The 25,509-nt window shown below is 32.1% G+C and overlaps 3 protein-coding genes across 3 annotated transcripts; all 3 read right to left on the bottom strand.

Annotated features, from left to right (window-relative positions):
• Positions 1-1,539: 1,539 nt before the first annotated feature.
• LOC148604253 (uncharacterized) lies at positions 1,540-8,434 on the bottom strand. The gene is made up of 5 exons (XM_088549336.1): positions 8,327-8,434; positions 7,498-7,824; positions 5,654-6,063; positions 3,248-3,465; positions 1,540-2,088 (listed from the first exon to the last, which is right to left on the bottom strand). The coding sequence occupies exons 2-5, from the start codon at positions 7,809-7,811 to the stop codon at positions 1,927-1,929; spliced, it is 1,104 nt and encodes a 367-aa protein (XP_088405462.1). The 5' UTR covers positions 7,812-7,824; positions 8,327-8,434; the 3' UTR covers positions 1,540-1,926.
• On the bottom strand, positions 8,344-23,165 carry LOC148604254 (uncharacterized). Its single transcript, XM_088550142.1, has 6 exons — positions 23,151-23,165; positions 21,893-22,086; positions 19,653-19,859; positions 18,613-18,830; positions 17,149-17,366; positions 8,344-8,430 (listed from the first exon to the last, which is right to left on the bottom strand). The coding sequence occupies exons 1-5, from the start codon at positions 23,163-23,165 to the stop codon at positions 17,197-17,199; spliced, it is 804 nt and encodes a 267-aa protein (XP_088406268.1). The 3' UTR covers positions 8,344-8,430; positions 17,149-17,196.
• LOC148604255 (uncharacterized) lies at positions 21,607-24,764 on the bottom strand. The gene is made up of 3 exons (XM_088550350.1): positions 24,620-24,764; positions 24,030-24,252; positions 21,607-22,127 (listed from the first exon to the last, which is right to left on the bottom strand). Exons 1-2 carry the CDS (start codon positions 24,668-24,670, stop codon positions 24,055-24,057), a joined length of 249 nt encoding a protein of 82 aa, XP_088406476.1. The 5' UTR covers positions 24,671-24,764; the 3' UTR covers positions 21,607-22,127; positions 24,030-24,054.
• Between the last annotated feature and the right edge of the window lie 745 nt (positions 24,765-25,509).

The following is a 25,509-nucleotide window of genomic DNA, read 5'->3' on the forward strand; positions in this document are numbered from 1 at the left end:
TAGTCAATTAAGTTTAAAGAGCAAAATATCGCTAGGCACGTTTTTGTTTTACTGGTTTAAAAAGGGGTTTTCAAATATACCAAAGAAAATGTTTTCAAAATGCTCGAAATTTTTTTATAGAATACATATTTGTTCAGTGTGGTGGACGCGTTTTTCAACAAACGGTCGGCATTCCAATGTGAACAAATTATGCTTCTCGACATGTTAACCTATTCCTTTACTCTTATGAGGCTGACTTCATAACCGATCTGATCCAGAAGAAAGGAACATCGTTAATCTTGATATTTTAATCTTATTTTCCGCTACGTAGATGATGCATTATCGTTAAACAATCTTAGTTTCAGGTATTTGATACATTGCATCTACCCCATAGATTTTGAGATAAAGGATGCTACAGACACTATGAAGTCAACCTCATATTTTTAACTAAACGTAAACATTGATGGTAAAGGAAAATCAAATACCAAACTGTACAACAAACACTATGACTTTTCATTCCGTTTTGTCAACTTTCTTTTCACCTGTAGCAATATACCTTCAGCACATATGTATGGAGTTCTCATATCTTCATATTCATAACTTATACGTTATGCCGGAGCTTGCCGTATCTACTTTCCGTATCGCGCTATACATCGTACAATTAGGATTCTGAAACAGGGTTATGTTACGAGATTGAAGTTATCACTACAGAAGGTTTATGGTCGTCATCATGAACTCGTGAATCGTTACGGTGTACATGTGTATCCACATTGACAACGCAAACTTATTTGTTCTACTTGTTTTTCATAGTTTTTACATAGTTTTCCTTCCCTTTTTCGTCTACCCTAGACTTGACTCTCTATGAAAAACTGGGTGGGTGTTTCTAGAAAAGCAGAGAACGCGAAACCTACTGGTGCACCTGGTCCATTCTCCAAGCTTTTAGTGGAGTCCTAGTTGCTCCTTTACTTTGTTATTTTGTATGTATTTTTCTTTTTTGGTTACTTTATATTGTTTGTTGTGTATGTCTGTTTTCAGTGACTGGTCTTTGTCCCTGGATTACATTTTTTTGATTCCCGCTACAGTATTGGTCCCATTGATTATTCTTTTATAATATACAGATTAGTGCGTGCTTGTTAAACAAGATTGTTCGCTTAATCCTTTATAATTTTGTTTGATTTGTGTCACTAGTACAATATCTAATCAAATCAGGTAGTTGCCATAATTTATGTATTTAAGGAATGACTTCGATATAGTTTCGGTCTATGAAGAAATAAACTCGATCACGTGGTGCACACTAAATGACCTGTTTTTTTTTGTAGACATTAGATATCTATAAGTGCATGTTTTAGTTTAAATTGATTTTTCAACATATTTTGCGTCCCAGGAACCTGTATTAAATGGCATTTGTAAATAGTAGTGTTTTACAATGACAGGCATGTAGTTCATGGGGAAAAAGCTTCCTTCGTGGTGTGTTTGCTATGATGTATATGGCAATCCATCATCTACGGCTGAAACTCCCTTTGATTACTATATACCATAGGAAATTAAAATGCTAACAACTTTGCTTCCGAAAATTGTATACAATTAATAAACTTCAGATAAGTTTAACAATCTAACGTACGCTACCACAAATACCACCAAAGCTAAAGTTAGGGGCGCACTTTGAATTACAATTAACGCAGTACCTTGTTCAATTAATAAAGAATAGTAGATGGGATAAGAAAAGTGTGCAATTTTGAAAAAAAAATTTCATCCACTTGGTTTGATTCCAATAGTTGTGAATTTCATCACGTATCTAGATGTGTAGGTTGATGCTGCATAGGACGAACATTAACTGTGAATGGTTGAGATGTATACAACTTTAGGAGAACAGTATATATATGACCCCAATACAATATATTATTACACAACATTCAAATAAATTGATAATCTTAATATCACATGGCTTTAAAACACTGAACGGTAAAATATGAATAGAATCATCGCCAAAAACAACAAGAAAAGTATTTTCGCGATAGGTTCAGAAAGGTTCGGAACAAATCTAGAAATGCTTGTCTTTATCCTTTCCTTGAACGATTTGTCTTCATTGTTAACATCCATTGTCAGTACCTAAAATACAGATAAAATAGAGTGTCTTTACATGTCTATAATCAAATATCAACGGGTTTGCTACACCGAGAAAGAAAATACATAAATATAACCTACTTCGTCTTTAATGAACAGATGTAGCAGTGATTCTTATGGTACAGAGGGTCTGCTTATTGGGAGGGGTCAGGTTTTTTTGTTTTTTGTTTTTGTTTTTTTGGTTCTTTTTTTTTGTTTTTATATATAAATGTTAAGTGCAGTATGACAGTTGCGCCGTAACTATGAATATAAATATTATTAAGTATGAAAACCACTGTACACAGCCCTTAACTTTAGAAACCTCAATGCATATATGTCGTGGAATTGAAGACCACCAATTTTTCATAATTAAAAAACACACGGAAATGAATCGTACGATTTAAAAGCAATTTTCGACATGTCTGAATACTAATTCTGATTAATAAAATCGTTTGTAAATGCCATCCTTGAGCGTCCTTTATGAATGAGTTATCAACGGAATCAATATTTGAACGCTTATTAAAATAAGATATTTTCAAAGTATGAAGACTAGACAAGGAGAGAATAATCAATGGAACCAGGATTCTTGAATGAATCAGTTTTCATGGTGCAGATGGAAACACCGAAACGATCCACGAGTTCATGACGACGACCATAAAACTTCTGTAGTGATTACTCCAATCATGTAGCAACATAATCCAGTTTCAGACAGGTAGAACGTATGAGTTGTGATATGAAAATATGTGCTAAAGGATCTGGTTACACCTAACCAAAACAACTCGTACAAAGAAACATAAGATAAAGCAACCCGAACTCCACACAAAAAGCACTGATAAATGTTATATCCTAGCTTAGTAGAAAACCGTTAACTGACTAAACTTGATAGTTAATTTCGTAGTGAAAGAAAGATAATCATGGTCTTTTTCATTGAACAGGCAATAACTGGTAATGTTCGTATGTTACGTCGCAAAATGGTAAGTTTTGGATAGAGCATTGATTATGAAATATTATTATTATTGTTAGAGGATTTACCGACTTAACAAATAAAGCCTAAAAACGCTTAAAAACCCTTTTGTCTGTGAACACATTTCAATTAACAATAAGATATAGGACTTCACACGACAACGCTAGTATTTTAAAATTTTAATGACATTAATTTACTTACCTGACGCATTAATCGCAAAACTGGGACATCCAACGACGGGATTATCGTCTCTTGGTAGGTCATGTTTTTATCAACCTCCGGGCAATAATTCTTCACTTTGGCAAATCTTTCCAATGGAATACCTAGCGATCTCCTAAAAGCTATTTCCTTCTGTTTTACTTTGGGGTTTTTAGATTTGTACTTGTCACATTGTGTCAGAACTCCATACAATGTTATATCTGCGGAGAATTAATGAAATGATAAGCTAAACCACATTGTCTGGTAAAATATATTCATTAACACAAGGACTTGTAAGTTTTATTTGCGTTTTTATTGAGTGTCGTTGATCCCCCCGAAACCAATGTTTTTAGATAATTTAATATTTTTACATATTAAGAACCTTTCATCAGTTACATTAATGCTGTATTGATAGTTAAAACGTCTTGAAATGTGTGTTGCTTCATATGTGTCCATAAATACATATTATTCTGCTCCTTTTGTACGAGTAATGGACAGAAAAAGTTATGAACAGCGCTTTGTTTTTTTTTTCTTTCTAAAGTGTAAAAATCATATAGTGGCCGAGTGGTCTAGGGCGCTGGACTTACTGCAGGCGGTGTTGCCATAGATGTCACAGCGGTACGAGTTCGAGTCCCGCGGAGGGAACGACAAAAATTTGCTTCGCAAATTTGACAGTTCTAACATCGATGGGAATTTTTCAGACATCATGTATCTTAGGTGATGTATAGTGGCGATGGATTTTTGTCAAATAAATTCATCACATTTACATTTATACTATTTTTATATTGGCTTGAAAGGTTTCCTATACTTTTGATGTTGTCATTGCATCCGTAAGGTATTGCAGTACCTAGTCTGCGTATCCAGTACTCCTCTCTTTCCTTACGATAGTTTTTACTTAGAACGGGACTGTTTGTAGGATGGTAAAGTTTACGTAAATCTTCCCTGTATCAATTTGATCCAATGGAGCATTCTGAGAAAAAACCTCTATTTTTCACACAAAAAAAAAAAACAAAACAAAACAAAACAACAAAAGTGTAAACATTGTACACATGTAATATTCAGGGCAAGCAGACATTAATTTCCATGAAATAGATGTAATTTCTTCAAATTTGATTACTTATGATAGTTCATGTTGTGGTCCAGCTAAATACCAACATCAATAATCATAAAATATCAAAGTTTTCATTAAAATCCGGTTATTATTTTATAATATTATACTTCATACAAAAATAATTTATGTATTAGTTTGGTCTAATCCTATTTTGCTCTTAAGTATTGATCAGTAGTTATGATATATCCCCACGATATATCACCATCATCATGGTATATCCGTACGCGCATCCTTTCATTCTCAATTAAGTAGCTGTCTTTATCAAAATCAGGCAGAAGGTGATTCATGCAAGCCAAAAACCCACCGATTTCACTTTAATATCTTATTCAGAATCAGCTACAGATCACATAAACAATCTTTTATTTTATTTGGGTGTTGGGCATTTGAGATAAAGTTTAAATAGATTGTACATGAAATTAGCACTTTTCAAGAGTTATCGTTCTTGATTTTGTTTGATTTCTTTGATTTTAGTGGGAGATAAATATATGATTTCCTCAAAAGTACTGATCTGAATACGGGAAAGACAACTGTTCCATAAAAATATAGCATATGTAGATCGAAAAAGCATTGTTTGTTCGGTGGGTTATTCTTCACCATGAATCACTTTAATATTGGCAGTGTCTGAATTTTATTTGGACTGGTACTTAAGAAGAATGAATAGTGGAAATATTTCCAGTATTCGTTTTTTTATAATTAGTGTACATTTTTGTTATTTTGCTATTGATGATTTATTTAAATGTAAAACACTGAAAATTATATCTGAAGTATTGCAACAATTACACTTGAGTTACTAAAAGGTTATGCACATGTGCGTAAAAGTGTGATGTATTAAAAACGATATTCAGTATAATTGAACACATATTGTCTGCAACAGAGGGTAATACACCAAGTAACATACTCAGAATATATCAACTACGTCTATTAATTCGTGTGTTACTTTGGTGTATCACCGTCTACTACCGTCTATTATGTGTATTGCTTGCACTGCACTATATATCTAGGTTTCAGAACATGTTCATGTCCAAACAACGATATTGTCCTGGTTAAGCTATAGATTTATATAAAATAATTAACACTTATTATGTTGTTTGCAAAATAAATAAGTATTAACATGTCATTAAACCAAGCCTATGGGTAATTAACAGTATTCAGTAATGTTTAGCAAAATTTCAGGGCTTTTCTATACACATTAGTGAAATTATAAATGAAATTATGTTTTCTTGTAATGTCCTAGATTTTGACTTCAGCAGAACCTTAAGGTGGTACGTTTCTAATATCAAATGTTTTGATTAGCTTACCACGTTCTCTGTTTGTAACATCAGTGACCGCTTCGAACAAGTTTTTCGGTAATGAATGTTCTGGATTAGCTGAACAAACAACTATAACCTTATTAACTCTATGATTGTCTTTCCTGTTGGGAAGAGCAAACAGGTCAAAAAATTCGTCCAAAACGGTTCTGCTTCTGTAAACGGGTACTACGCCGAAATACTTTTCACCGAAATATTTCTCCCTCAAAGCGTTTAATCCGTATGTTTGGGCATATTTAATAACTGAGGACAGCTCTTCCCCATCCTTAAGTTTTCCGCTAAGTACTAAATTCAGCAACTCTTTACTGACAGAACTGTCTTCGTCTTCAAAACCAATCATATCCAAAAACGTTGGCATCAGGTAGTCGTCCTGATCTTTGTAGTAGTCCTTTTTTTCGAAGCTGAAAATTATATCTGAATATATCATAAATGCCTTGTATAAAAACGATCCTAAAAGAAAGAATTACATCCAGTTGCCTAACAAAAATTCAAACAAGGGTCATAAAACACTTCAGATTGAGAAAACCCAGTTAAGATTTGATTGAAAATTAAAAACTTTTTTATGGTACTTATAAACTAAACAAAATTGTGTTCGTTACAATACCTTGGCTATTAGAGAATAGATCATTTGGAAATTGTATCAAAATCATACAACAAAAGGAAGGATATTTTGGAGAACCATTTATAAATTAAAGGCCAATTTGATCAATGTCAAAATTATAAATTCAACACTAAACTGTATCCAAATTGAATGGTATGTCCAATTTGTCAAAACTGATCCGGGTTCGACCTCTACAGTCATATCAAGGTGCGTACTGTGCATCATTTTGTATATTCTTGTCACGTGCTTTGCATACCCTGGCACATGAAGTAACGAGGACATATGTGATACCCTCCGAAAAATTGCATGTCCGTCCATCCATCGTCAGTATCCAGATTATAACTTTAAACTTATGAAAATGTTTGTTTCTGGCTCCCTTTTACTCTGATTTTTTAACCTTTCTTATCTCAACACCGAAAGTCAACCCTCATATTTCTTTCGCTGTATATTACCATGTGGTACAATATCCATTTACGATAAAGTTGTGAAAATGTTTAGGTCTCTAGCTTCTTTTGGCCCCTGATTCCTAAGCAGCTTAAGTCACAACGCCAAGCATCAATCCTATCTCGGTCTTTTTTTAGAATTAATTTATATGGTATTTATTTTTGATACAGTTCCAAGGAGATCCATTCTTTTATAATCAAGTTACTGTCTGAACATTAAGAATGAGCTCTTTCTGGTAACTGTAAGGCCTCTTATTCTTAACCGATTCAAGTAACAACCTCAAAAATCAAGACAGCGGATTGCTTGGATCGTTTTGATTGGGTTATTACACAATGCATACTTATACACGATCCATACACTTATTGGGTTATTACACAATGCATACTTATACACGATCCATACACTTATTGGGTTATTACACAATGCATACTTATACACGATCCATACTCTAGTTGTTGTCTAGAAACGACAATGAAGATCGACAAGTTTATGCTTTTCACTCTATTCTTTTTCTTTTGGAAAAGGGGAGGATGATTCATTTTGATCGTTCAAAAAAAAAAAAAACTTTTGAAAATCAATTGTTGTTTTACCTATATTTAATTGTAGCAAATACTTCTCAACAGCATCGATTTCATAATTCACAAAAATTTTACTGTTCAATAAGAATGTGAGGAATTATTAAGAATCAAAAGTTATTTGTTAATTTAAATGTAAAGATAATTTTGACGACTTTGTAAATGTAAAATACTAATGTATTTGAGTATTATTTATTCTATATGAAACTTTCTACCTTTTGAACTTTATGGTGTATTGCTTCCCACGGTTACCGAAATCTCCATATTTTGCATGTTCTTCCCAATGGTCGTTGCTGAATGCTGCAAAAACTGTGTTCAGAAATGACGATTTTCCACAACCAGGTGGACCTATGACTGCAATAACTTGGGGTTGTCTGCCCGTGTTTTTCCTCCCGACTTTTCCTTTGCAATTCCAAAGCAGCTCTTGTTTCCGATCAAAATGTTTATCCTTTCTTGGGTCCCTTGCTATGTATACATCATTATCATCGGAATCGCTGTCCGACGAATAAGGCTCCCATGTGTCACCCATTGACTAAGACTTGCTGTATTATTAATCAAATAAAAAGAAATATCATTTGCAACACCACAGGAGTTAAAAGCTACTACAAACTCTTAAATGTTACCCTATACATGATATTAAATACATATCCTGTATTGTGTAATGTCAAGTAATCCTACAGTTTATTGATTAAATCGATGACAGCATACAAATAGATCTATCATATAGTGCATGAAGCCTCCTCATGAATATTCAGCAACTTCTAGTTTTGTTACTTTAAAATGCACTTTTACATTTTACATGTAATCAGAATGATTAAAATGTATACGTCAATGTTATATATTATTTCAGTGGCTAATTTTAGAATACATAGTTAATGTATGTTTACGTGGTATCACATTCTTACGACATCAATCAATGTGTCCTTGTTTTAAATTACAGTCGAAATTCTAATAATATATTTAATGTGTGTATCGATTGATTCTTGGATTGATAAATAAATGTAGAAATGGTTTGATATGTTAACAATTACAATGAGTTCTTACTTCGTTTGAACTGCTACCTCAGCTATCAAAATAAACGTAGATTCTTTGTACTTCCGGTTTAAATTCCTTTTCGGAAATTCACGTGATCATACAAAAAACGATGCCTTAAAATAGAATGATTGCTTATCTATAAAGTATCTATGGCGTGTATAATCAGGTAGGGTTGGCAGCGGCGGCATATACACTCACAAAAAAACCACAAACAAACATACAAAACAAACAAAGAAAGAACAACAATAATATGATTATCATAATCGGTAAGTGTTTGAGTTGAATTCTTGGTCAAATCAAGTTGTTCTTAATTTGGTAATTTATCGAAAATCTTATCCATACCCCTTGAGTATCACAAAACAAAATGATAAAAAAATGGTAAAAATAAAATGAAGTTCATAAAAAAAAATATATATATATATTTTTGTTATTTTTTGCCATTATTATAAAATTTTTAATCATGATACAAGCGCAGCAGACAACTCAGATATTGTGGACAAACATCCGATATAGACAAAATTAGACCAAGGCAACAACAATCACCACAAAAGGTACCAGTATCGTATTGCATATCCCTGAGCAGGTGTACGTCAAAACATGGATGCTATAAAATATAGTGCATTTTCTTTTTGCCTCTCTACAAACTAATATTTTGTCAAAAGATATGAACAATGACTTATAAAATAGAGCAAACATCACACTGTAAGATGAAGAAATTTTTTAAAAGAAAATCTGACATAATATCATAAAAATGTTCCCCTTAAAAGGAAGTGAAAGTAGGGAAAATGGCTATTTATAGTTTGAGACTACTTTTCTGTCCGATCGTCGTGGACTCACCCTATTTTCTTTGCGGGAAATTATTTTTTCACATGTCCTTAGAAATGCTACATAAGTGAAAGTTTTATTGAATCAATTTACATATTTTTTTAAAAACCCTAAAAATATGCACTTCACTATAGAAGTCTATGGGAAAATTAATACGATACTGAGACCTAGTAAGCCAGTTTTTCAAGTAAAGTTGGATATTCAGCAAGTGGTCTTAACCAGCTGAAAAAGTAGTACCCTAATGCAGGTAACACTTTTAAGATGAATTAGCCAACTTTTGAACCTGACTTGTTATGGTAGCTCTGGTTTTTTGCATTTATGGTTAATCTTTACCAAATTTGGAAATGCATTTTGTTTTCATGAATTTGTATAATATCAGTTCAATAAAATTATTATCTTGACTGTTTATGATGAGCATATCTATATTCATGTAACCTAAAGCAAGTAATACTCCTGCATAAAGGATAGTTTTCAAGTTACAACACATTTTAAGTATGTGATTAGGACTTGAAAATAGTCATTTTCCATACATTGCCTCTTATATATGAAAAAATGAATATTTTTTTTTATTTTTTGTTTTTCTTTCAAATAAATAGCTAAAATGAGTTGCCATAGAACTGTGTGGTTGATTTAAACACAGAAATGTCACAAAAGTCAACAGCCAATTTTTTAGTGGACTTTTTTTAGTGGTTCAAATGGACAGATTCTAATGCGGCAAGAAAAATAAAGGTGTTTTTTTTTATATAAAAACTGATTTTTTTCAAAAAGTATCTAAAGCAGACAGTTATTATTATAATATTTATACCAATAAACTATTTTCCTTGCATCATAGCTATCTGTTTTAAAGAAAAAGTCCTTTTCCTGTCATATTGAGGTCCATTTGTATCTGCCTGGGGTACCAAAATGGCTGAAAATCTGTATTTTCTGCATATGAAAAGCTATATTTTTTTAAAACTATGATATTGGTATAATTTTGTTTGGGTTTATTATAATTGAAATGACCATATCTATAGTTTAAAACAGTTGGTTGTACCGGTCATTATACTTTACTTTAAACAAGAGGCTCCCTTGAGTTAAAGACAAAAAAGGAGGTTCGGATATTAATATTTCCATATATGGAACTCACAAGTGGGGATTAAATAATGATTTGGAACTCATAGTACAGCTCATGTATCTACCATGTCAGAATAAACCACAAATTTGCTTAGTTTGACTAATGCAGCAGCTTTTTATCAAAAGTAATATTTTCTGGCTAACATTGAGATATTAGTCTAATGCCTGGAATAGGGTACCTATATAAAAATTTTAATAGAAAACTCATGTTTATAGCAGGGCAATGATATTCTGAATTTTCAGTATGGAAATGAATACCCTAGCAGAAAAACAAAAACTTTTATGATTATATTGAAATGTTAATTAGTAATAGGTACCCGTATCGTATTGCATATCCCTGAGCAGGTGTACATCAAAACATGGATGCTATAAAAATAGAGTGCATTTTCTTTTTGCCTCTCTACAAACTAATATTTTGTCAAAAAATATGAACAATGACTTATAAAGTGGGCAAACATCACACTGTAAGATGAAGAACTTTTTTTAAAAGAAAATGTAACATAATATCATAAAAATGTTCCACTGAAAAGGTTGGTTTGGTGAGTGCAAAACGAAAGTGAAAGTAGGGAAAATGGCTATTTTGTAGTTTGAGACTACTTTTCTGTCCGATCTTCGTAAACTCACCCTATTTTCTTTGCGGGAAATTATTTTTTCACATGTCCTTAGAAATGCTACATAAGTGAAAGTTTTATTGAATCAATTTACATATTTTTTTAAAAATCCTAAAAATATGCACTTCACTATAGAAGTCTATGGGAAAATTAATACGATACTGAGACCAAAACATGCGTCATTTATCGATAATTTGTCGAACATTTTGTTTTTGATCTTAAACAAAGCAATAAATCGTTAGATTAAAACGCTGCCAACAATTTATTGGAAGAATTAAAAAATTATATCTATCTCGATGAACGTACTAACGCGGTAGCAAGTGTTTTCGTAAATTTTAAAACAAATGAGTTCAATAGAAAATTTTATCATTAATTATAGCCGGACCTGCGTAAGGATATTGGTGTACAACAAATATTGGGGATTTTTAAGTACATTTTATTTACTGTGAAAATACTATTGCTCGTGGGGTACAAATATTCGTGGTTTTCATAGGTAGGCTAAACCACGAGATTTCAACTGATGTGTATACTGAAAACCTAAAAAAACGAATTCAAGAATCCATGGACTTGAATTTCTTCCCTAATCCGCGAAAATTGGTATAACGAATTAAAGTACTTTCACAGTAATTAGATTTGATTAAAACTCAAAACAAAATGTGAAAAGTCAAGCCACTGCGTAGATTCAGGAGTCAAAGTTATGAACATATTGAAGTGTGCTTTGATTAGAACAGAAACATTATCACACACATCCACTTGCGGTTAATGATAAAATAAATTTAACCTCTCCTGAAATGGGTGTATAATCTTTAATTAAAAAGTTAAGTAATTCAAACACTCCATGCAGAGCAAAGTGATTTCAAATTGTAATAAAGAACTCCTATGCCTTAGACATTTTGAGTAGTGTCAGATTAGCTACTTTATTGTGGCTGGAAGCTAGGTGTTATGTTCAATTGGTAGTCAGTCCGGAATCAAAAGGATCATTTATGGTAAAGTATACCAAAAAAGGTAAAATAACGACATTATTAACTCAGACTCATTAAAGACTGAACAGGGGAATGTGTACTGTGGGGTTAAACTAGCTTCAAAATGCCTTTACTATCCACTTTCAATGTAAGTGAACAAATAAACTCACCGTACAATTTCTTCAATTATTCATTCCGTTCTCATTTGTGGATTACCTCACTATAAAACATAATATAAAAAAAAAGAGTCACACAGTTACTGAAAGCTAGATCAGGGCATATTATAGAATGGCAATACCGTCAAAATTATCAGAATTAGACATAATTGGTCACTAATATTATATTCTTCTGGAACAGGATTATGTTGCTACAAGACTGAAGTCATCATTTCAGAAATTTTATGGTCGTCATCATCAACTCGTGGATTGTTACGGTGTAACCATCTGCACCATAAGAACATATCTTTTCAAGGTGTAATTTTTCGTCTCTCCGGACGTACCTTTTTTATGAACATCTCGGTGGGTATTTCTAGAAAATCAGAGGACGCTTACCTTACCGATGCGCTTTGTCCGTGCTCCAAATGTTTAGTGGAGTCCGAGTTCTGCATTTACTTTGGTTACTTTGTGTGTATTATTTTTGTATGTTATTTTTTGTTTGCGTCTGTTGTCCATATCTGGTTTTTGTTCTTGGATTACATCCTATTGATTTCCTCTAAAATCTCGGTTCCTTTGATTACTCTTTAAACTACATTTCAGTTAACTGGATTTGGAGTAGTAACTTAACAGGTGATATTTGATGTAGTGCATAACTTAACATAAACATGACTTAGCTTTTACGTAAGGTTACAATTGCGGGTGGAATATCTGTATTAGTGGATAAAAATATCAAAGAATAGACAATGATTTGAAAGTAAAATGTTTTTCATTAATAAATATAATAAGGGTAGTTGATAAATATATCTGATTTTGTTTGAAAGAATGTGCTTTATGGACTATATGTCCTTTAAAATTGAAAACCTGGGTGAGCAACATCATTTATGTTCTATCTGAAATATGGCTCTACACTATGTCGAATTGTACATCAAAAGTGAATTGGTTTGTCCCATGAAATCTGTAGAGACTTCAGTCAATGTGAAATAGTGGAAAATGTCTGGAAGAAAAGTAATAATCGGCGTAGAACGGGAGAAACTGATTTCTTTTTTAAACAAAAATATAAAGCGTAAACAAATAAAAAATAAATATCGGTTTGCTTTTCATGAACTCAATCTTAACTCGAAATCACTTTTTTAAGGTGCTCTTAAGATATGTTTACTACTTCAATTCCACAATTTTACCGATTTTTAAAGGGTGGGTAAGTTTACTTTTATTAAAAAAACATGTTTAAAAAATCCAAAAATAGCCACCCCCCCCCTAAAAAAAGGAAAAAAAAACTATAATCAGACTCGCTTTTAAACTCGAACTATAACTCGAACGTCAACCCGATCTGGATAAATGGCCAAAAAAAAAAAAAAACAAATAAACAAAACAAAAAACAAAACAAAACAAAACAAAAACAAACAAACAAACACGCATTACAGTTGTAGTAGATAATTCTCGTGACGGATAAGGCCACAAAAGGCTTAAATATCAAATTAAATATTTGTTATGAATTTATATCGTTATTTGCAATATGTAACACTATAAAAAATGTAATACTTGTTAAAATTTTCTGTTAAATATACACTGATGAAATATTTATCTTCAGAAGAGCTATTCAGTTAAAGTTTACAGTATGATTAATATCGACTTTATAAACGTTGACAAACTTGTTATAGTTGTGGTTGCTGTCCTGGGTTTGTGACTGCAATATGAGAGCAACGTAAAAAAGAGGTGTAACTTTACGTTGAATTCTATACTTAGTGAATTTACTTGAAGAGGAACCACATTTTTAATCAAATGTAACGCAAATGTTTAACCTAACTGTTATAACATATTTAAATAAATAAAAGAAGTAAAAGTTGACTAAATTTTACTTTGTAAAATTTGGTACTCAGTGGTGTGGCTTCAGCATCTATAAACTTTGGATTATTAAGATATTGGATTTATTTATTCGCAACCATACTCTGTTTGGGAATTATCATTGTTTGTTTTAATATATTGCTTGAGACATAATTGGGCTATAAGTGTATTATTTTTGGATATACCTGTACCTGTATAACTCAACGCACCCACTTCTACTGGAATGGAAGAGAAAGAACAAGAGCAACAAAGAAATGCTGCAACCGTGGCGAACAACCTGATCAGATTATGGACTATGTAAGTAAAAGCGAGAATAAAGAACAAATATTGTCCACAAGAAAGTCCCGCAGAGAAGGAAAAAAAGCCTCACGTACAAATGAGGATAAATAAATAGAATACTATAAACATAATAATTTTTGTGGTTGCTAATTTTCTCGGATTCTGTCAAGTGAACATTTTCGCGGGTATCAATTTCAGCCGTATAAAAAAAGATAAGCGGTATATAGTGTTCAAATCAATTACGCGGGTGAGATTTTTTGTGCATTTCTTTCCACAGCGAAAATAGCGGAATTATTGCTTTTGCAGTATCAACTTGAAAAAAAATACAACTTGAGTGACAACGTCTTAATCAGAAGCTTGAATTACGAACAAAACAACCTTTACTTGGAATAGCAAAAGTTCAATTACAATCAAAATATGATTTCGTTTAAAATGCCTTCCCAAATTAAATTACAAACGTACAATCAAAGAAAGACTTTCGGATTTAGTTATCGGAATAACGAAGCAGTAGCCTCGCAGGCAAATTGGAGAGACGAAATCAAAATTCCTACTTAAAAGAACTGATAACATGTGAAGTGAAAGATGTCGTAGAGATGTCAAACAAAAGTTTTTACGAATTGTGTAGGGCATTACTTTAACTCATGGATACTTCCCAAAATAATCAACACAAAAAAGAACACATCGAAACATATAGAAGGCTTTGGACAAGAATGGAACAAAATATAAATAAATTTGTAGATTCAAGAGAAGCAGCTGATTGCTTTAAAAAAAAATCTTACTTCGAGCATTACCCGTTGGTCAAGCACGATGGATCAGAAGAAACAGGTGAATGGGAAGCCTTGACAACGCAGCAGATTATATCCATACAATTCAAGGAAGTGGTCTTATAAGACCTGCGGATACTTTCCCAACACAGAACATAAAGGTAAACAACAGAAAAGTAATGTCCGTTTTCATTTCACAAACAAGGCCACTATGCTCGTGACTGTACAAACAAGCAGTAAAAAGAGAACTTGACTTTGAATCTAGTCAGACCGATGTTGGGTAGGGGCATTGATGGAAGTGCTGTTTGTAAAAGGGCCATGAGAATCTTGTTACGGAACTTTTGATCAGAAGGAAAACATTAAATCACTTAAATCACGGTAACGTAAATGTTTTGACAAGTTGAAGAAGAATGAAGGTTAGAGAAGAAGGCATACGGTTGAAAATGTGGAATATGGTAACCTAGATGTTAAACATAGTAATGGTACCGATTAAAAGAAGTTGATACACAATTTAACACTGAACATTTAGTTAAGCTGCAACAAGTTGAGGAGTCCCTGGAAATGCTCAGAATAAAGCCTTAGCTTGTGCTAAAGTGGCAGAAGACAAGAAAGATGCCTTTGAGATAAATTGTGACAATGACATTTTGGTCGGAAAGTTGACTAATCATGATGGATTAACGTCTGGTTGTCAATTGGTATTGCCATATGAATTTCTGGGAGTAGCAATGGAGTGAGGGCAAGTATACGCTTCCCAGGTTACTTTGGGGTCAGCACAACTAATGAAAGAATGATCGTATGTTTTTTCCAGGCTAGAATTTATAAAGACATACACATTTATTGCTCAGCGAATGGCCAATAGAACAAGTAACCAATGACGCTCAATTATAACTCCACAAGTGGTTGAAAAAACCTTTTAGGAATATTTCAATGGACAAAGTTGGTGTACATGAACTAACTAAATACATTGTAACTGTTGTGGGGCTAAGCATGTCTGAACTGAAATATGCAAAGCAAATATCCGTTGCTTGATAATCATAATAGGAAATTCAAATTCATTCTATGGACAGAAAAGAAGACTTTAAATTGAAACGTATTTGGATAAAGGGAAAAAACGTGTTTTGACGTACAAATGTATTTTACAATGAAAAGTTAACTACCCTTTTTTTTTTACTGTCACCACGATACAAAATTCTTTGGAGGCTTAGTACAATATATCAACAAACTAGGATGACTAGTAGCCGATGAAATTGCCACGACGATGTTGTATATATTCACTATATTAAGAAAAATTAAGTGTTTTCCACAAACAGAAAATAGATGACATATAAGTACGGAAACGCATTTAACGATAAACTATACCATATGAGGCTTTGTATAATATATATGAAGAGCATGTGATGTACAGAAGCTTAATATTTTGTTGACAGTATACTTTCTCCCCTACGAAGCATTGAAATTAAAATCAAGACTCATCATTTATATGTCATTTGTGTTGTTGATCATAAAAACTGAAGTGTCTAGCAATTAACTATAGTGCGCCTGCGTGTCTGGTTTATATTTATATTTTTGTTCTGACGCAGTTAATATTAGTTTCCCTTTTGAACATTTGGTCCAAAAAGCACCTAGTCATATCAAGGACATGACATCAAATGATTGACTTGATTAATTAAAATGTATACTTTTAAAGCGATTGATAGGTTTTTCCGTTATTTGATTTAAAGAAGACAGTTTGCAATCATATACAAATCATTTCTAAGATTTATTTTTGTAAATCGTCTTTGTTCAAAGTAATTGATTAATCAATAACAATTATGTGTTGACTCGAAGAACAGAGCCATTTTCATGATCATTTCATGATGAACATATTTTCATCTAGATGCAAGTTTGTAAGCTTTACTGATACCATACAGACTCAAATGGAAAGATTTAAGTACACCGGGTATTGAGCAAGAAACTATTTATGGTGCATGTATGTGTAATTTATGTTTTCGAAACATTAGCTAGTGTATCTCATATTTTTCAAAAGTCTCATACAAATTAAACTTACGGGGTAAGACGTCATTAACAAAGTGAAATCATTTTATAGTAAAACAAATCGGACATGCACATGTTAGAGTTCAGTTTATGTTAATACAATATGGCGTGTTTGGATTCATTGATATTGATATTTGGGCTCGTTTTTTCTCAGCATGTATAAGTAAGAACTAATCTTTACTAGACGACATGTGGTATGACCTCTTACGTATGTTATTTTGTTAATTTGTTTGGATGTATACTTACCTGGCGCATTAAACGCAAAACCGGGATATGTAACGATGGTATTTTATGCTAATGGTAACCCAACAATTCAACAACATCCGGGCAATAGTTCGCAACGTTTGCATATCTATCCAATGGAATACCTAGCATTTCCCTAAATTTCCTTTCCCTCTTATTTACGTTCTCGTCTTTTGAATTAAACTTGTCACCTTTTGTCAGAACTCCATATAATTTTATATCTGTGGAATAATAATCAGTAAAACCATGTAAAACGATATAAAAATTAACACCATGTTCAGGCAGAATTATTTGACGTCATTCAAACATCAAACGATTAATTATCCAAAGGCTTTATCCATATTAATTTTGAACCTCGACCCATTTTCATATTTTTAAAAATATTTAACACTTTGCCGTTCGTTCTTTTTAAATCAATGAGTATCATCGGCAAACACTGATACTTTTGTTTCAATTTTACTCCCCTTTTCCCATGATGATTTTAACCCTTGTATTTCATTGTACTCTGGTATGGTACAATGTTGCAAAAATTAGAATTCTAATCAATAGGCATCTTAACCATTTATTTAATTGTGAACTTATTCATTCCAATTTCATAGGAATCATAATGTCTGTCTTTTTGTTTGTTTTTTTAACGGTCCACACGACTTTCAAACGCTACTGCTCCTAAGCGAGTGAAAAATTTTAAAAAGAAATTTTAATAAAATATAACTCATAATGCATAACAAAATGTGCATATACGAATATTGTTATTGTTGTCTCTAAAGAAAGGGAATCTAATTTGAATATTTACATGTTAAACTGCATTGCCATTAAACAGATTGAGGACTATGTGTTTCTTGTTTTATTTCTTTTTTAAGTACATGAATTATCACCATGTCGTGATATGCATGAAAAAAAACGCCTCTTAAGAAACAGTTTTCAATTCATGGATTTAACATGTTGTTTCTTTAAAATAAAACTTCATTAAGATCGGGGTCCATATATTTCTAGTTCTTTCAGGGAAAGAATAGTTTTTAGCTGTTCGTCTTTTTCTGGTCAAACCTGTCTCATTCAAAAAGACAGGAATTCGTAAATGATATTTGGATATACATGTATAAGATATTCCAACTGATAATATGTAGTAAAAAAAAGTTTCCTACACTTACCTTTTTCCAATTTTAATCGCCTAAAGATGTTCTCATTGCATACAATTAAGTTGAATGTATTAAGCGCACCTTGCTTGAATTGTTAAAAAAGCTCGGCACAGTTTAAGAAAAAGAAAAAAAACATTCGCTGGATTGGATGTGGTCTTTCATGTAATTTGTTAACAACACTATACAAAATCGCCTGTTTAAAATGCCGTCTAAGCTTACCAAGTTCCCTTCTGGAAATTTCGGTAAGGACTGCTAAAAAAGCTGTCTGGTAATCTCGATTCTGGATTAGCAGAACAAACAATGATAACCTAAGTGATTTTAAAATATTTACCTTTAACGTTTTTAGTCCATATTGGGCATATTCTACAATCTTGGAAAGATATTTTCCACCTTTTACTTTTCCGTTCAATATTCAACAATTCTTTACTGCAAGACGTGTCTTTGTCGTCGAAACCAGTCATGTCCAAAAACGTTGGCATTAGGTAGCCGTTCCGATCTCTGTAGTAATCCTTCTTTCTGAAGCTAAAAATAATGCAGTACAATGCTTTTCTAAAGGGAAATCAATACAATCAGGATAAAAACTGTAAGAAAAAAGATGATAACCCAGTGATATCGAGTAGACAATGTATATAAACACAAATAACTTATAAATAAGCAAAATAACAGGAAAATCAACATGCAAATAGAAACAAAAGTTTACAAACAAATCTGGAGCGCATAATAAAATAGGAGTATTGACTAGGTGCACTGATAAAGCTTTTGTCTTTTCTAAAAACATCCCCCGATAGTTTCATACAATGTCACGCCCGGGGAAATGTTACACGGGAATCAAACTCGTGGTACAGATGATTACACCATTTATACTTTTTGATGAATCATTTGTAATGATGGCTTTAATTTGGCCCCAGATATCCCTGTTCCTAATTGGAAGAAGTTTAGCACGTGTAGTGTCGGAAAGCTATTGGATAACGATGTATGCTATAAAAATTCAATATACAGATGATGGAGATGTTGCAACCGACGAAAGGAAATTTAGCGTCACAAAACGGAATGCCTTCGCAATATTCGTCCATTGTATAGTTTACTCATACATTTTCTGATTCCATCGATCTCTACGATAATGGGAGGATATGAAGCTCATTTAAAATTTACATCACCGTTCGAAGAAAGCAGTTTATTTAGACTGACATGCTTTTCCACAAATCTAACAATGGTGACATAATAAGATGTTTTTGACACTACATATCGGTATGCATTGTTCACAACTTCATGTAGGATAAAAATTCAATGCAATCCTCTTAAAATGAAGGGATGAAAAACATACCACATTTCTGAATAAATGATAAAGAGATTCATCAGAAATGACAAAACATTTTATAGGGGTCATTTTTTAATTTTTGTGTGACGTGACTTCCATATCTCTTAAATTGTCCACACTCAGCATACTCGACCAAACGGTCGTTACTGAATGCAGCAAACACAGTGTTAAGAAATGATGAGTTCCCACTTCCAGGTGGTCCAATGACAGCAATAACAAAGGGTTGTAGTCCTCTTCCTTCTTTTCCAACCTGTATCTTTCAGTCCATAAGCAGGTTTTGTCTTTCATAATCATCATCAAAATTTCCATCAAAATGGTCAGGGTTCCCGTTATCACCCATCACAAAGACCTTTAAAAAGTAAACACAGCAAATTAAAAAAGCTTTTTTTATTAACCGTTTTTTGCATGTACTGTAGAAGTAAGAAACTATAATTAGCCCTAAAATAAGTCCTTATGCAAGGCAAATGTTTTAGTAGCTATGCCGCTGTTTTGTCAAAGAATAACTACATGCAATAAAAAGGAGAATGGCACTTTATTGCCATTTTGTGCCCAACCTTAGAAGTAAATGATTTTATGGTTTTCTCTTTGTTGTAACTTGTTTATTACCATAAATAACCATTTTTTATCATTCAAAGCATTTATTTTTTTCATTTTTTGGGCCAAAAGTAGTTAAAAACAACAGAAATCAAGGATTTCTGATTTTTTTATAACTAATTCAGTTTTTATCGTAGGAACATAATAATTAATGAAATGTTAAGAAATAATGTTGGTCATACTTTGAGCTAAAACAAAATACTGAAAAGAACATTACGAGATCCATTTTTGGTTAAAAACATGAAAAAAAAACTCAGAAAACTGGTGATTTCTGGGAATTTCGAAATAACAATTACATGTAATAGAACATAACATAATAGGTATGGTTGAAATGATGGATATATTGCATAATGCTGTACTTTGCACTTTAGAGAATAGAAATAAAATTAAATATATTTATGTTAGCTATTTGTGGGTAAAAAACATGACAAATAAAACAAAAATGAAGCTTTGTGGGAATTTTTAATAAAAACTCATGTTTACTTAAATTGATTGTAACCACATATCAAAATTTTAATTCATAATGCATTTTACATTTAAATGATAATAAATATACTCAGAATGCACAATTAAGTCCTTTTGGGGTAAAACCATTGAAGTTACAAAAAAATGGAAAAATCCATATACACAAAATCAATGTTTTATGGACAATTCTTTATAATAACATGTAAAATACAGCAAAAAAGGGATATCCATGAATTTGAATAAGGAATTCATAAACTTTAGATTGATTGAGTAAAGGATGAATGATTCATTAGATAATGCACTTTACATTTGTGAAATGTGCATGTACATAAAAGTCAATGTTAATGATATTTGTTGGTGAAATCATGGAATATGCAATAACATATGAGGATTTCTTGGAATTTTGAATAACGAATTAATGTAAGTTAAAACGATTGGTGTAAAGGGTGAATAAGTAACTAGATGAATTTATGAAAATTGGAATAATAAAAAAAATTACAAAGGGTTAGAATTTCATAAGATAAGGCACTTTGAATTTTTAAAATAGGCAATATACACAAATATTAAGACGTGTTTTTGTAAAAACATATGAAAGTACAACAAAAAAAGATGTCTTCGAATTTACGATAACAGATTAACGTAACCAACCCTATGAGAAAGTGGTAAAATGCATTCTGAATGAACTTTTGAACTGTTTCCAAGTACAAATACACTTTAATTCTCTCTATTTTCTGGCTTTTAGCCATACTTATTACACATGTACATCCCATATTTGTGAAATATCCACAAAAATATTTTCTAGTTAAAACAACTTTTATCTAAAAAAGAAACATTGTACCAATCTTTCAATTTCATTTACTTTTTTAATTACTACACCAAGTTAACTAACAAATTATAGTAATTGTATATGATACTTATTATTTTGAGACTATTAAGCAGCAACCACCCTTAAACACAAGTACTATTAACTACACTAAGATTGCGATCAACAGCAAGATAGATAAATATAGTTAAACTTTTAATACATATATTACATTTACAAAATTGTTGTGAAATACAATTAAAAGCTCTCTTAGTTTTTCATTCTTCTGTTGCACTTTCGTCACTTTCCGAGCCATCTACCAACTCTGGTACAAAAGCAGCATCTTCAAGATAGTTTGACCATTTTTTATACAAATAATTCTGCTGTCATATTCAATCCAAAACAGATATGACTTTGATGATGTGTGCCGACTCTGTAGTATAACCCTCAAAATCTTCATTAACCATAAAACTATATGTACCACCATCACTGAGGTGTTCAGTTGTATAGGATTGTGCCAGCTTTACACTCCTAAGTTCTTCCTCTGTCAGTGAAGGGAAATCTGCTAGAATTCCTGGCTCATCTATCTTTTTCCACTTTGCTGTTCTTCTGTCTAAAAGCTGCTCCTGTACGTTTTGTTTAAATCATTATTTCTGCTGGCTATTACCTAAACATAAAAATATAGAATTATCAAATTATAGTATATTTTAATGATTGTAAGCTAGTATTTAAGTGGTATGCATGACATACTTTCAAATTATTTGGTGGTATCAGCCCTTCAATTTATTATTGGTAATAACTATTTCATTACTTCAATATGCCTCGATATGTAATATTCATGCAACTCATTGAATTAAACCAAATGTTGTAGCTGATAAAATAATTGACATTGATATATTTGATTACTTGTATCAAACTGATTTCATAAAACTTTAAACAGAGATAACGAATATGTATTTGTAGCTGTCTTATAATATGTGGGTTTGTTAAGGTAAAGGCCAAATCTCTAAATATTTGTTGTTCATACACTACACTCAGCGACTTGTGTTTCTCTAACACTCAAAACGGAGTTTAAAATCCGTGTTAGTCGATGAAATGGTGTCAGTCGGCTTTTTCGGTGAAGTATGAGTGTTATACTCACCAAGGTCGGACATCGTATATTCCAGATATTATTGTGTATGGCGAACCACCGACCTGGGTGAAAAATCATCCAGCACGATGAAATATATCTCATTGATCTGCGCCGACAATATGGACGTTAGTACTCGAGCTCCCAGGTCACTGACCTCCAAAATTCGTGTGGGATCCCAGAAAATCACAACAAGGGAGTCCAGAGGACATATGAAAATTCTTAATCCAATGGCTGAAATCGATACAAGTTTATTTGTCTAGCATTAATCCAAGCCGTCGGCACGAAAAAAAAGAAAGAAAAAAAACAACAACAACAACAAAAAAAAAAAAAAAAAAAGAAAACGCGGTTGAGACGATAAGCACGTGGTATTAAAGATAGACGAAAGTAATTACGTGAAAATCGTAAAAACAATTATTGTTGATACATACTTCACGACTGTCCTGTATTTGAGTAATTGTCCATCAGATGACCAGATACACATCGGAGACATTTTAAACAATGTGTTCATTTGTCTTCGTTTGGACAACGTCTTGTAACTTATATATAATTATTACTGACAATGTTCTCAGTCATGATTAATGGGTTCTACATTACAATTCTCATGCACACATTATCTTAGGAACTGTAATTAGTTTCTTTTATTTTATAGAAAAGTCGTTCAATTATTAAAACTATCTGAAACTAAAAGCGTCACCAGACTGTTTTTTACAAGTCCGTCACTCGAATTAAATTACAAAAATCAATACTTTCAAAGTGCTTTATTTACATTTATAAATAGTAATTATCAATTTACAATTGTCAAATTTGAATATTAAAAGATAACATTATTACTTGATAAAAATACGAAGTAATATTTCTAATGATATCTCACACTCATTGGACGTAGTTGTAAAAAAAACCACACCAAATAATGATAAACATGTACAAAATATATTAAAAAAATGACGCCGATTTTTTAATTACATGCCTAATTTTTTTTTAACTTAACTGGAGTGATCCAAATCACCAGCGAATTAGAAACACAATATATATCTTATCTTATAATGAATTCCCCGTTATGTCTCATTGAATTTTACGACTATTGCAATTTACAAACGGTCGGTGTTGGCTAGGTGGAATCTGGGTGGTAAACACTCAAAATGTCGGTGTAACACGGTGCTTCACCCAGGTCGGACTTGAGTGTTAGAGAAGGAAATGTCGCTGGGTGTAGTGTATATGCTAGCACCATATGCAAATAATTGAAACAGAGGAGTAAATTATATGGCAAAGACACAACATCCCCAAAATAGGGTAAAACAATCCAAGGCCTCATGTGTTTTTAACGAACGATAAAGAATATATTACATCTGAAGGAAGGCTGCAGTTAACCCAAGATCAATAAGGTATGAAAATGGACAATCTCATTCCCACCTGGTTTCTGGTAGTGTATGTTATTACCTTTATTTTTTCTGCTAATAATAGGTCACTTTCTTTCTAGATTACCAGGGTTTAAAGGTTTCCTGTATTTATTGCATATGGCTGCCACCAAACGAACATATTCTCCAATATATGGAATTTGTGTATTTGGAACTATGTTTTTGAGATATTTCCACTTCTTTAGTCTACCATTAACAGACTTTACAATCCAAAGTATCCTGGTGATGAGTCGTGAACAATTTGCCTGAAATAAACATGTAAAATGTTTCAAAATTAAAATTGTAAAAGGAGGAAACAATGTTTATAAAGTAAATGCATGCTGTATGTGAACACGAATTAGTGGAAGATTTAATGGAGAAGATATTCATTTCTAAGAGCCCTGTATAACGTCAAAAGAACTAAATAACTGTATTATATATTACTAATAAGATGATAAATTGGAAAGGGTGAATAGCCGAAATATGACTAGATTTAATGCGTATGGGAAACATGTTCTGGGCATGAGTTAAATCCTAATGTATTTTTGGCTCTTGAGATTATAATTTGTTTATTGGCTATTCACAATAACCAACAGATAATTGATTATACGACCAGTAATGCTAAAATCTCACCTCTTCTGTAGAATGTTGTTTCTGTCCTTTTGGTAGAAATGATGGCATCATAGGTTTTAATGCTATTTTATTCAGATAATAGTCTTGAACTGATTGTCTTCAAAAGATCTTTTGAATTTTTCAGGATCCACATTGAATTAATACCACTACGGGAGTAACAAGTGTTGTGGTAAGACTGTAGACCCTTTTTGACAGTTTCTTTTTTGTTGATAAAGTGTAGATAAAAAAAAGTAAATAAAGGACATGGTCATATGAACACACATGACTATTTTGGAGATTAATACAATGAGTGTAAATAGACTTAAGATTAATACATCGTATTATCTAATAAAACTTTTTTACTATCAAAGCCTAGCAATCATACTTATATCAGTGACATTAAATCCATCGCATATACAACACAAAGTTAGTTTATTGAACGTTCAACAATGTGTTTCGCTTTATGAAAAAAATACATTTCACCGAATGAAAAAAAATATAGACAGTAAACAAGCTAAATCTAGTTTCTCAAAGTTACAATATAAAAAAAAATCAAATTAAATATCAAAATCAATCATTAATTCATCAAGAAAGTGGGCATGACAAGAGCAAGTGATACATTTTACATAATTACGCTTAAAATATAATTATCAATTTACAACAATCGTTTCTCACGTAGTGGTATTAATTCAATGTGGATCCTGAAAAATTCAAAAGATCTTTTGGAGACAATCAGTTGAAGACTATTATCTAAATATAATAGCATTAAAACCTATGATTTTTCAACACTGTACACTTCTTTCCCAATACTCAGTTAAAATCCCGACTTACAAATATTATACATCGTTGTTTTTTTTCCGAAAAAGATGGTACACCTAGATACAAATATATAGTTCTTGGTAGAGATTCCT

This window comes from Perna viridis, chromosome 10, assembly GCF_037379345.1.
Source record: "Perna viridis isolate PV_CMFRI_1.1 ecotype Kerala chromosome 10, ASM3737934v1, whole genome shotgun sequence".
NCBI lineage: Eukaryota > Metazoa > Mollusca > Bivalvia > Mytilida > Mytilidae > Perna > Perna viridis.